The sequence below is a fragment of the Triturus cristatus genome, chromosome 1_2, assembly GCF_964204655.1.
Source record: "Triturus cristatus chromosome 1_2, aTriCri1.1, whole genome shotgun sequence".
NCBI lineage: Eukaryota > Metazoa > Chordata > Amphibia > Caudata > Salamandridae > Triturus > Triturus cristatus.
In genome coordinates this window covers 147,400,223-147,413,486 of record NC_140580.1, presented here as the reverse complement: position 1 = coordinate 147,413,486, position 13,264 = coordinate 147,400,223, and the positions used below count along the sequence as shown (strand labels likewise).

At 46.5% G+C, this 13,264-nt stretch overlaps 1 protein-coding gene across 1 annotated transcript in view; it reads right to left on the bottom strand.

The window, feature by feature from the left end:
- The window catches only part of NRAP (nebulin related anchoring protein), a 289,660-nt gene that overhangs the window by 115,027 nt on the left and 161,369 nt on the right, over positions 1-13,264 (bottom strand). The window contains exon 23 of the mRNA XM_085603355.1: positions 7,824-7,931. Coding sequence (XP_085459481.1) covers positions 7,824-7,931 — 108 coding nt within the window. The remainder of the gene's footprint in view (positions 1-7,823; positions 7,932-13,264) is intronic.

Genomic DNA, 13,264 nt, shown 5'->3' with positions numbered 1-13,264 from the left:
TCGGGGTGCCTGAGGGACGTGAGGAAGCGGCGGCGGACCTTTTCGTGGAAGACCTGATTGTTACCCATCTCCAGCCACGGGGGCTGAGTAAATTCTTTGCTGTGGAGAGGGCCCACAGGGTTCCCGGGGGAAGGCCTAAGGTCGGAGCCGCTCCGAGACCTCTCATCGCCCGGATTTTTAATTTTCGGGACAGAGACGCTATCCTGCAATCCTCCAGACTACAGGGACCGATTAGACTTGACAATATGGACATTAATTTCTATCCTGATTTCACCCCTGCGGTCCAGAAGCAGAGACTGAGCTTCCTTGGTGTCAAACGCCGTCTTAGGGACCTAAATCTCAAATACACCAGTGGAGGTGGAAGGTCGCACACACTTTTTTGATCGTCCCGAAGCGGCCGGGGACTGGCTGGATACTCTGTCTGGAGATCGGGATCGGGGTGGCGGGGGGGAGCGGCCGGGGGAGAGGGCCCGCCGGATCAAGACTGAGGGACTAATGTTAGGCCGCGCTCGGGACAAAAATGATGCCACTTTTGACTATACGTCGGATTGCTTAAGTTCCCCTCCTATGGAGGTTGTGTGGGGTCTCTTGGGGGTTCTCCCTCCTCCTCTGGGGGTCTAGTTAGTTTAACTATCTATGGGGCGACAGGCACACTGCATGTTGGGGGGGCTGTCTGGGCTCATGCAGGGGTGCAGGGAGGGGGGAGTTTTGTTGGGGTGGGTGGGCATGGATGGGGTGTTGTTCGTTATTATCACAAGGCAACCCTTTTTTGTGTTGGTTCTACTGTGCTCTCGGGGGGACGAATGATGGTTTCTGTGTATGATGGGGGGTAGGGAATTAACTTTGTTGTCTTGGAACGTCAATGGACTGGGGGACAGGATCAAACGAGGTGTGGTCCTACAGTATCTGAAGCGACTCTCGCCTGATGTGGTCTTCCTGCAGGAGACACACCTTATTGGCAATTCCTTCTGCGCCATGAATCGGCGTGGCTACCGCCTCGTGGCCCACTCGGGCTTCACGTCAGGCTCGAGGGGTGTGGGTATCATGGTAAAGAACTCGCTCCCGTTAGAAATTGATGAGGTGCTCCACGATGACAGGGGACGTTACACTGTCTTGGTGGGTAGAATGGAGGGCAAAGTGGTTGTCTTTGTGTCAGTGTACGTCCCACCGGGGTTGCAGTCGACCACCTTTGCAGATCTGGGGCGCCTCCTCCTTGGCCTTCCGGGGGGGCTTCTGGTGGTGGGGGGGGATTTCAACGTGGTGGTTTCTGGGACCGTGGATCGTCACCCCCCTAGGGACCTCCCCCGGGCACAGGCGTGGCTATCCGGCCTCTTGGATACACTGGGATTGGTGGACTGCTGGCGCTTAAAACATCCCACGCAGCTGCAATACACTTTCCACTCGGGGGCCCATGGTAGTCTCTCACGGCTTGATTATGTCCTTGTCCCGGCGGCCCATGTCGGGAGGGTGGGGGAGGTGCGCCATTTGGCACGGGGTATCTCGGACCACTCCCCGCTATTGTTGCATTTTGATGTCTTTCCGAGGGCTGAGAACAGGGTGGTCCCAATCAATTCCTGGTACCTGCGCGACCCCACCATTCGCGCTGACTTGATTAAATCCCTCCAGCGCTATTTTGAGGAGAATGTGGGGTCAGTGCCTTCAGCTATCCCCCTGTGGGAGGCCTTCAAAACAGTACTTAGAGGGGAGGCCCTATCCCTTATTTCCCACGCCCGGAGGCGCGAGCGGGAGGAGGTGACCCGGGTGGAGGCTGAAATAGCTGAGCTGGAGGGTAATCTAGAAGATGGGGTGACGGATGCTGCACTACATGTCCTCCAGCTCAAACAGGCGGCTTATAGGGCCCTCGTTACGGAGGCGGCCAGGGGCCTTAGTAGAGAGCAACAGGGGCGACTGTATGATGTGGGTGATAAGGCTGGTAAACTGATAGCGTGGTTGGATAAAAAGGAGAGAGCGAATCGTGTGGTCCCGCTGATTGAGAAAACGAATGGTGTGTGTGTAACTGAGCCAGAAGAAATTGTCTCCTGTTTCGCGGAGTATTTCCGCGAGGTGTATTCCCCGGTCTCTTCTTGCTCGGAAGAGGATTCCCGTGCCCTGCTCAGGGATATTGCGCTGCCTTCCCTGTCCGGGGAGGACAGGGTGTCGCTGGACGCCGCTCCCACCTCCGACGAAATCGCCCTCGCCATACGCTCGGTCGCTTCTGGCAAGGCCATGGGCCCGAACGGTATCCCTATCGAGCTGTATAAGCTGCGACCGGATACATTGGCGCCTCACCTCCGCGCAATGTTCCTCGCGGCCCACTCGCTGGGCTCCCTCCCGCTTGACCAGCGTCTGGCTACAATCGTGGTGATCCACAAGGAAGGGAGACCTCGGGATCGGGTTACTTCTTATCGGCCTATCTCATTACTGAATGCGGAGCCCAAAATTCTCGCTAAGGTACTCGCCAATCGGCTGGTCGGTGTGGTGGGAGATCTGGTTCATCAGGACCAGTCTGGCTTTATTTCCCATCGCAATACAGCCCTTAATCTGCGGCGTTTGCATGGGGTGCTTGCGCGCGTCCCATTTATACGGGAACCGGCCATTTTGGCGTCCTTAGACGCCACCATGGCGTTTGACACGCTTGAGTGGCCATACATCTGGGCGATGCTTGCGAAGTTCGGATTTGGCCCAGGATTCATCAGTTGGGTCAAACTGTTGTATGCGGGCCCATTGGCGCAGGTGGTCGTGAACGGAAGAGTATCGGCCCCGTTTGAGCTGGGCCGGGGCACGCGACAGGGCTGTCCCTTGTCGCCGCTTCTTTTTGCGCTTGCCTTGGAGCCCCTGGCGGAGTGGCTGCGGTGGGAGCCTTCCATCCGTGGTCTCCGTTGGACCCCCAAGTATGAGGACCGCGTATCCCTATACGCTGATGACATCCTTCTGTACCTAGCCTCCCCACGTAAATCACTTATAGTGCTAGTTGATGTTTTACACTCGTTTGGTCGTAACTCCGGTCTCGTCATCAACTGGGCTAAATCGTGTGTGTATGTTCTCTCTGGGGAGGCTCCTATTCTCCCGCGGGGCTGTCCGATCCAGATCGCCCCGCAGGGATTTCGGTACCTGGGTGTCTTCATTACTCTGGACCCGGAGGCCCGGTATGAACGGAATCTGCTTCCCCCCCTCCAGCGTCTGCGGGTAGATGTCGCACACTGGCGGCGCCTGCCGCTTTCGCCGCTCGGCCGGGCGGCATTGTTCAAGATGATGTCTCTGCCGCGTTTTCTGTACGCTTTGCAGAACACTATGGACTTGGTCCCGGCGCGCTACTTCCGTGAGGTGGAGAGTCTGCAACGCCGCCTGTTCTGGGACGGGAGGCCGCGCATTGCTCTGGCTAAGCTGACGCTCCCATGGTTTGACGGGGGGATTGCCCTCCCGGATATTAAACGGTACTATTGGGCCTCCCAGCTCGCTGCCATTAACCATGGCCTCTACGGGCCCGCCTTAAACCCGGCATTTGAAATGGACAAGATGCTCCTGCCAGGTGGCGACTACAATCGAGCGCTCTACTCTAGCGCGCCCGACGCTCGTCTGACGGGCCCCACGCGTGTTATGGTGCAAGTCTGGCACGCGGCCAATGCAGCTATGGGGTGGAAGGACCGTTTGACCCGGGCATCACCTCTATACGCGTCTGAGCGGTTAGGTTCCCTGTGGACCTCTAAGGGCTTCGAGAAGTGGGACATAATAGGTATCAGTAAAGTGGGGGATCTTTGGACGAGGGGAGGATTTAAAACGTTCGATATGCTGCAGACGGAATTTCAGTTGCAGGGCAGTGAATACTTTCGGTATTTGCAGGTCCGTCATGCGCTGGGCTCCGTCTTCTCGGACGCTGCCTCCATCCCGGAATATTCCCCCCTGGAGGATAGAATGCTGGATGGGCACGTCCCGGACAGCACGATCTCACTTATATACAAAAAGCTCATAAACGACCGCTCGGGCCTGTTGACTGCCCTTCGTGCGGCTTGGGTTGCCGACGGGCTGGAGTTGGACGACGAGGACTGGACCTCCGCGGTGGCCTCCCCGAAGGAGGTGGCCATACCGGCTCGCCTTCGCTTCGTCCAGCTCAAGATACTCCACCGGGTCTACATGACGGGGCCAAAGCTTCTGCGTATGGGCTATGCTGGAGATGGGTTGTGTAAGCGTGGGTGTGGTGCTTTGGGGACCTTTATGCATATTTTGTGGGAGTGCCCGGAGGTAGAGGGGTTCTGGCGTGGTGTACATGAGGTGCTGCGACTGGTTACGCATGTGGCGCTGTTGCCTGAAGCGAGGAGATGCCTGTTGAATGTGTGGGAACCGACTGATTACTCGGCGCCGCAGACGTGGTGGGTGACTCTGGGATATATGATAGCCAAGCGTGATATTGCTCAACTGTGGGGATCCCAGAGGCCCCCGACGGTCTCGGCCTGGAAAGAACACATGGACTGGTGCATGTTTCGCGAAAAGGTGGTGTATGTGGCGAGGGGTAAGCCTGGGACATGGGTGAAAGTATGGGGCCCCTGGAACGCCTACCGAGGGGGTATCTGCGCACCACCGCTGCTGCCTGATGCCTCGCCAGCCCCATCCCCTTAGCCGACTCATTCCCCCGCTGCCGGGCATTGGGTTCCCCCAGTCCTCGCTCTGTTCTCTTCCCCCTCCTCACACTTCTGTGTATAGTTGGGATCCCCCCTCTTGGGGAGCACGTGCTGCTATTTTTGATTGTGGGTTGCCTTGTGGGTGTGGTTTTAATTTTTGTTGTTCTTAATTTAAAATGAAACCGCATAATGGGGCCTGGATGATGTGGCTTTTGACATTGTTACCTACTGTGAAATGCTCCTCCTGTAATGCCACGTGTTCCATAAATGTATGTCGTATGTTTCTACCATTGCTAGCGGCCGGCCGGAAGGTTGTGGGCCCATACTTGTATACTTTTAAGACTTGTAATAAACGGTTTAAAAAAAAAAAAAAAGAAAGTAAAACTACTAATGTAGAGTATCTCAGCTAATCGGTAAAGCTACAAATCACATTGCTAACAGTTTTCTGCAATTTAACCATAAATTACTTTGTGATTTATCAAACTGACCTATCACCTTAGACCTAGATACACCAAGCAACTCTAACAAAAGATTAAGGTGTTTAGAAAAAGAAAAATGTGATAAAGTATCTTCATTTAACTCTTTCCATATTAGAATTTGTAATGTACCTCCAGTAGCCTTAGCCATAGACCTCTGAATAGATCGTATACCACTAAGATCTATTTCCAGATGAATTGCCTCCATTAGTAAAGATTTCTTCAGATCCTGGAGTAAAGATGCAATTGCCCTATGTCCATTGTTCCTCATAAATTAAAATTCTGGGATTAATTTGCATAATGTGTAAATGTTGGGATTATTAATATGTGGACGTTTAAAAAAGGAAAGCAGATTCTTCTTCCATGCACCCTAAAGACTGGAATTGTTCAATCCCATCAGAAATAGCCTTTTCTGGAGACACAAAGAAAAATGATTGGACATTAAGATCCCAATATACTGGTAGCTCTCCACAATGTCCAGAGGTTTAATATTTATTATCGACTGTCATGGACAGGATAAACCAATTGATTATACATTATTTTAGTTGTCATAATATGTAAAGCTAGATTGTAAACATTAGCTTAATTATCTAAGGCTGTTAACTGCCATTGTAACCCGATTTGGGTAAGGTCTAGTAGAACTAGATAAGCTTCTCCAACCAGTTGCTTGTGAGCTACTAAGTTAGAAGCTTTACATTGGTTGAATTAATATTTAAGCACCGATATTGAAAGTTTGCATTCAAGACAAAAATATGTGTATTTTCAGAACTCATGAGTTCAAACATTTGATAAAAAAATGGCTGTATTTCCAGAGTATATTCAAAGCTGAAAACTTAATGATAAAATAGTTGACCTTGGGGAGACTTATTAATAATATCTTGGTGTAGGGGTATTACAGCTATGGCTTTTATGTATCACCAATGTAAAAGCATTCCAAACTGACAAAGCCTTTTTTAACATTTCTGCTGGCAACTCTCCCTGATGCACTGAGGATATCACTGCTAGTAATCTTGCATACGGGAGCTAATAATGCAATCTTGTCTATGTGGGCACTGTTACAATACTACTAAGGTTAGTAGCCCAGGATGATTTTCATTGAACATAAGTGCCTCTTGTCACAGAAAAGGCTGGAGACCCTTGGACTAGATTATCTTCACACATTAGAGTAGTCACATGGACTGTACCTATCTTTAGTGGGGATGTGTCAGGTTAGGAAACCGGCAGTGAGAAATAAGAAATGGTCTGGGTCGTATTGTCTTTTTTTATGTCCTTCTTTGCAGACAGGTAGTAGCTGGAGTCTTTGGAGATGCGGGCAGTGGAGGATCACAATGAAATACTAGACCGCTAAAGAAGGGAATTCAATCAATTCAATTTCTCGCAAGAAATGCGCATGCGCGGGCGTCCGCGCATGCGCATTTGTCACAAGAAGTTGGAAACGAGGAAGAGGGATCCCCGAAGACGCCGCGCTGCAGGTAAGTCTTTACTTTTAATTATTTTATCATGCATTATATTATTTTACAAGGAGGGTGGGCGGGTAGCGGGCGGCGCGTAGTGGGGCTACGCGGAGCGCGCGAGTGTGCGTAGATTTGGGCACACTACGCGCTGCTCCACGTAGCCCCACTACGCCCACTATGCCCAGGCCTGGTTAATTGACCTATTAACATGGTTCCCCCTAACTGACATGAAGGACGTGTTCTTGGGTGGCTTCAATATCCACTGGAACAACTCAGAAGACACCACAGTCCAGAACCTCAGCAACCTTCTTGAAATAAAGGACAACTGTGCAATGAATCAACGCATATTAAAGACTCCATTACCAAAAATGAGCCATCTCACCCATTGTCTGGTCCGATCCCCATCTCATACTGTTTAATATCGATTCCCACCTCAGATCCCACCCAGCCTTAACTGATACACTTAAGCACTGGACTAGGAACAGCAAACAAGACCCAATAACTGAACTGGATTCCAGGATTTGTGCCAAACTACAGTGTCACCCTCTCACATAACCACTGTGGGTAAACATGATTTCTTTATTAGTTTATACCTCAACCAGAGTTAAATTACACCCTAGGGTTTGCATAGTGAGTTAGCAGGAGCTCTGGAGTTAGTCATGACTTTGCAGATTTTTTTTCATCCTAACATATTCACGTCATCAATTCGCTGATACATTGTAAAGTAGTATTAGCATGTTTTTGTGCTAGGTGGAGGGCTTACAATGCTTTGTTTTAAGCAACTTTATGACCTCTGATTGCCCTATTAATTGTTCATAACACCTGTCCCCAGTACTGCTGCTTGGAAGACTGATTATCTAGAAAGCATGAGCTTGAGGGGGAAGAAGGTTCCACTGTGGGCTGAAGAGGACCTAATATTAAAAGTTTGTATGTCATCACCCAAATTGTATGAAGTAATTTGAAATTATACATTTCATAATGGTTTGGATGAAAATGTTGTACTTTATGTTTTTGTCTAATAAGGGCTCATTTCATATGTGGTGCTGCATCATAGCTGCCTGAGGCGAAGAGGTATGCCTTTCCAAACACGCCCTAGTATTATGGTGTGTTTCAGTTTTGAGTAGCCCTGGGTGGATCCTGAATGGTTGTTGCAACACAGAGACTGTGTAGCTGCTAACTTCCTAAAACAGAGTGCGTAGTTGTCATTTTCCAGGGTATGGTCCCAGTCTTGTGGGGTGTACTCTTCAATGCAATATGATGATGTGTCTTGTACTCACTTCACTTGCTAGATCCGTCTTGGCCTTGGCGGTCAGGATGGAGAGCGCATCCAGACGCAGCTCAAACCCTTTCTCCTTCTGTTTCTCCCAGCTACTTTTGTAAAGGGTCTAAAGAGTTAACAAAAAAGAGACACTTGGTTATGAAACATATTTCACACTTGGCCCGCATTTGAGTAATTTACTTAGTATTAAATACAATTTTCTTTCACTGCATAGATTTTTTTATTTAATAAAAGCAGACATCCAGACCATCGGTGATAACGGACAATTAGGCTGCAGCATATTTTATGCATGAAAATCACCAGTATGCATTATATCCATGGGGAAGATGTTTCAAGAGTTACAATATTAATAATGATCTTGCACATAGACTCAAGCCTTGTTTTCGTCAATGAATTGCAATGAAATGGCACTATGTCCAGTGGCCAAGCTATTGCCAATAAACATCTAATCAGCTTTGAAGAAATGACCAGTTACATATACAGCCTCTATTTCAGCACCTAGTTCAGGTGCTTTGTAAAGCCTGGTTACATGATCCAATATTGTACAACTGCTATCAGCTCGAAATCTGTGTCTCTTATTTGAGATAGGAAAGATTAGCCATTTGGGAAACATGGCGCGTTAGCAAATATTAACAAGTAGCTAAATAACAAAATTTCCAAGTCAAATTTAATGAAACTCTATCTGGAAGAGGTAAAGTTAAAACATAAAATTCCCATTCCAACTAATACGGACTTGATTGAAATTGTGTCATTTTGGAACAACAGAAATGAATTTCAGTGAATACCGATGTACTCAGAGCTTACTTTGCTTTGTGTGTGCTTTTCAGTAGAGTGAAATTCAATGTTGCAGTTGTTGATGCATTCAAGACAAATTACATCACTATCACATATGAATCTATGTGGTATACATTTAAATCACATAATTGTAGGAGCATCAGGGGCGTTGCTACTCCCCCTGCCCCATAAATGTATTCCACAGTAAATAGTCGGGTTCGGGCGCCTTCAATATGGGAGGGTGAGGGATCTGTTGGATTTCACATGAGATATTTACATGCTCACACACACACACACTAAAACACACATACACATGCGCACACTCTCTCCTCTCTGTTTTGAAGTTCTTAAAAAATATTGGGTATTTCACAAAATATTTTGATTTAAGTACTGCTACCCCACACTGCTGTACCTTTCCACTGTTCCACTGTCCCTTAAGCCCCCCCCCGCACCATGCCCAGTTTCGCAGATAATTTTTACCATGATATGCCAGCGTGATCGTTGGTAAGTCTGAACCTCCCCACTCCCCCCCAAAAAAAAACTTACTGGCAAAGCTATGCCCCTAAGGAGCACATAGCAGATGGCAATATGGTTTATTGGGTTAATCTACCCGCTGACATCAGCAGTGATAAGAAGGTAACTAGCTCGAATTCCAGCATGGTACACTCAGCCTTCAATCCTTCAGCGGTCAATAAATTTGAGTATCATTAAATTGGGCAAAAGTAATAACTGCTATTTACAGCACGTAGGAATAGCAGAAGTGTAGTATAACACAACGTGCAAAGTTATTATTAATATGATATACAAATTGACCGTACTCAGTGTAAAAACTTAGGTATCTTCTGAACGTACTTAGAGCAATGCTAATGTTACAATACCTAAAAAGTCCTTTAAAGTGACCACTTAGTGCATTTGTGTCTTGTTCCTATGAATATCTAGAGATAATCCACTATGAAAAAACTGATGTGCAAAACAGTACCTAGCCACCTTTGGCATTCCCAATAGGTTCACATAAGCTACTAATACCCTGCCATAAGACAAGCTTTCTAGAACGACTTATTAAGAAAAAAATACTATTCGTACCGCCGCCACATTATGAAGTCAATATGGAAAGTTGTATCAGTGTTGGAAATTGCCCCAAAAATTAAAAATCCAGGGCAGAAGAAAAATGAACTTTCCTTTGTTCGCCGTGAAGCATGGGTCGAAAACGGATGGATATCAGTAGTTAAGGTCAGCATAACAGCACACCTAGGGGCAGATGAGAACATCTGACTGTATGAAAAAGCCTGCTGCAAGCACTATACATGCGGAAACACTCTTAAGGTGTACACTGAACTTTTTATTGATGAGTTTTGAACTGTAGTCTTCTTTTCCTTTGACAAACTGAAATGTGTGTGTGTGCATGTGTGTGTGTGTCGGTGGGTTTGTGTCAGGAATTCTCCAGGTCTGACAGAAGAATGTCCCTTTTCATTTTCTCCTTTTATTATTTTGTTGACAAATAATAGAAAAATATTAGGATTTTGGCCCACAATCCTCTCCACAAAAAGATCTCTTCTATATTTCGGGAATTATTCCTATAGTTCTTGGGTAAGTCCTAGAGGAAGATAAAAGGTAGAAGGAAGTGTCGGCCTCCAGCAGCCAGCTTTCACTGTCCCTCCCAGCCACCCAGGGAATGGTTCACAGCCCTACTTATTGAGCTACTGTGGAAAAGAATTAAAATAATGGAGTCCACAGGCTTCCCTTTGGTTGCAGGTCTAGTGGGATTCCCTTCCCTTGTGCATGTTCTCCAGGTATGTGCTCAATGCCACTCTCATGGACATCCTAGTATCAATGAGTGGGAAGAAATCTTGTGGAACCTTCTGTCCATACACTTAAGGGGGATTTAATGGTGCACAGAATTCTTTTAGATCTAAGAAATCTCAAGGTAGCAATTTGTCCCTAGGCATTGATCCTCAAAACAAAATGATGTTTCAAGAGTAAGGGAAATTCAGTTTTCAATAAAGAACTTTGAAGCACTCAGCAAGCAGGGAACATCCTGTTTCAGTAACACCTTTCTGGCATCTTATATTTTGTCGCCTGTCTGTAGAAGGCATCTAACACTTTGCAATGTAAGTGGCAAGCAGGCTGAGTTATTTTTCAGAGATGTAGCGCCTTATTGGTCTTGATGAGTCTAAACATCTTTAAAGTGTTTTTAGAGTTTGAAAACTCTTGTTACGAAGGTATTTTCTTTTTTATAACCATTAAACCAAAGGCTCTTTCTTTTAAGTGTGGTCCGAATTTCTTTCAAGATTTATGGGGGGGGGGGCAAGGAGTTGTCAGTAGACACTTCCTCGTTGTCCTGCAGTATCCTCATTGCCTTCCTCCTTCCTGGACAAGCTGATATGCGGAATCTATCCGAATCCTGCCCCCGTGTTTGGCTTAACCCCTTCGGTGCTCATGACGGAATGGTTCCATCATGACCCACGGTTGAGCTGTGCTCATGACGGAACCATTCCGTCATGACCACGCCCGCGCAAGATTCCGTCAGCACAGCGGCGGAATCTGCGCAGCATCGAAGGGGTTAAGCTGATTGAATCAGCGGACACAAATACAAGCAAGCTTCGTGAATGTTGATAGCTTCTTGTTCCAGGAAAAATGGATATCAATGCAACAGAATGAATGAAATCAAGAAAGTTGTGCATTCGTGGAGATAAACATCATACTTGGTGCAGAAAAAGATAATAAGTAACTCCAAAAGTGATAACTGGAAGGAGAGAAAAGATGTGAAGCATGGAAACTGTAAAGAAAGCACTTCTGACAAAACAAATGGTAGGAGACAAATGTTATCACATTTGTAAGGAATGAAAGTCGGCTTGACGGGATGGGGCGTGCTTTTATAGCTTCTGTAATGTCACATCGAACAGGTGACAATCCGAAATGTAGTGGCTGGGTCTTCACAGTGCCATCGAAAGAAAATACATTTAATTGATTTCCTCTTTTATCGAACGTGGCATCACCAGCAATAAAAACAAAGATTTCAGAATGTGCCAGAATGTGTGGTTTGATTCTGATAGTATCATGATGTCATTCACTGGGTGGTCTCATTGAAGCATTTGCTACCTAATGACATGTCCCAGAATTCTCACAGTAAGATTGGTAATCATTCAAGGACGCTTGTGCATGTATGAAAAGTCCTCTGTGGTAGAAACTTTTGTTTATTTGCTTTCCATTTCAAAAAGGTGTTGTGGTGTCAATTTGAAAAAGATATCAAACAAGAAAATCCCTTAGGCCGGATATGCAAGACACATCTTGCACTTGTCTCCACATGTATTCCCCATTATTCGTCCATTTACTGGGCATGAATTCCACCCACTTTTGGCAGGTTGAACTGTGTTTGGGTAAGTACTCGGGTGAGGTAACATACTCTCGTTACACTTCCTTTTGGACAGGCCTACCTTATCAATCCCTGAGGCTCTTATTAAGAGTAGCCATTACAAAGAACGGGGTAACACAAAATTGGTCAAGGACCTGGGTAATGTTCGATACAAAAAACAGTGGTCCTGGACCTATATTTCAACTCAATCAATGATTATGACTTAGCATGTTTATAAGTTAAGTACACAACATGAAATTAAAAAGTGCAAGACAGACCACATTCTGGATCACCATATATTTATTAGAATCAATTGGTGGGACCCAAAACAGTATTCAAATTCAAATGGCAGTTAGGAAAGGGGTTGCTCCAGGGGGAGACATGCAGAAGACAGGGTGCTCAAGAGTGAAGTGATAGAAGTGGATATTTCCACAGAAATACGTAAGAGACTTAATATGTCAAAGCATAACACAAGAGGACTGGTTGTAAATCACCGTCCTAGAGTTGCCTGGCCAAGATAACACAGTAATGTATTTAATTTCAGACTGAAAATCAATTCCAAGATGGCACGTGGGATTAGGGCTCAGGGTCCAGGCAGAATTAAAAGGGCGTCGACGTTTCGATCCGACTTGTAGCCAAAAGGGGCGTTAATTCCTCGGCCTTGCGGATCTTCATCAGGACTGTGCGGGGCAACCCATTATTTAAAGGGAAGGAATGAGGTTCGTGGTTCCTGTTAAAGAATCCAACAGAAAAGGAATACGTTTCTCCAGCTTAATCTTAAAGATAATGAATTGGATCTGCCCCCGTGGCGTCAAAATACTTGCTGCAATTCCATGCTAAAAACGTGAAAATTCCGGGGGTACGCGCTTCGTCAATGCGACCGTCTCCGTGTACGTGAGACTGCCTAATGGAAGGGCCGTCGGCAAACGCAGAGTGGCTCGATAATTTTAATTTCTGATTTGTGCTCAACTCCTGTAACCACACATATAATTCCAAAGCAAGAGTAGTTCTGGCTGAAGACAGCCGCATAGGTGCTGGTTCCACAAGGTAATAGTGGTCTGTACTCACCCTCTAATGGTCAAACTACTCCAAAAACATAAATACATTAAACCAGAAAAAACACATGAAAGGGAGCGCCTCAAAAATCCAACAATTGTATTGTAGAGCTTGATCTCTTTGTTTCTTCTCTCCTCCTTTCATGAAATACACATAGTTAAATGGTGTCAATATCAATGTACTCTTCTCCAATATCAAAATAACGTGGGAGCTGTGGTATGAAGCCTCAAAACAATTCTCTTTATCATTTTTTAATA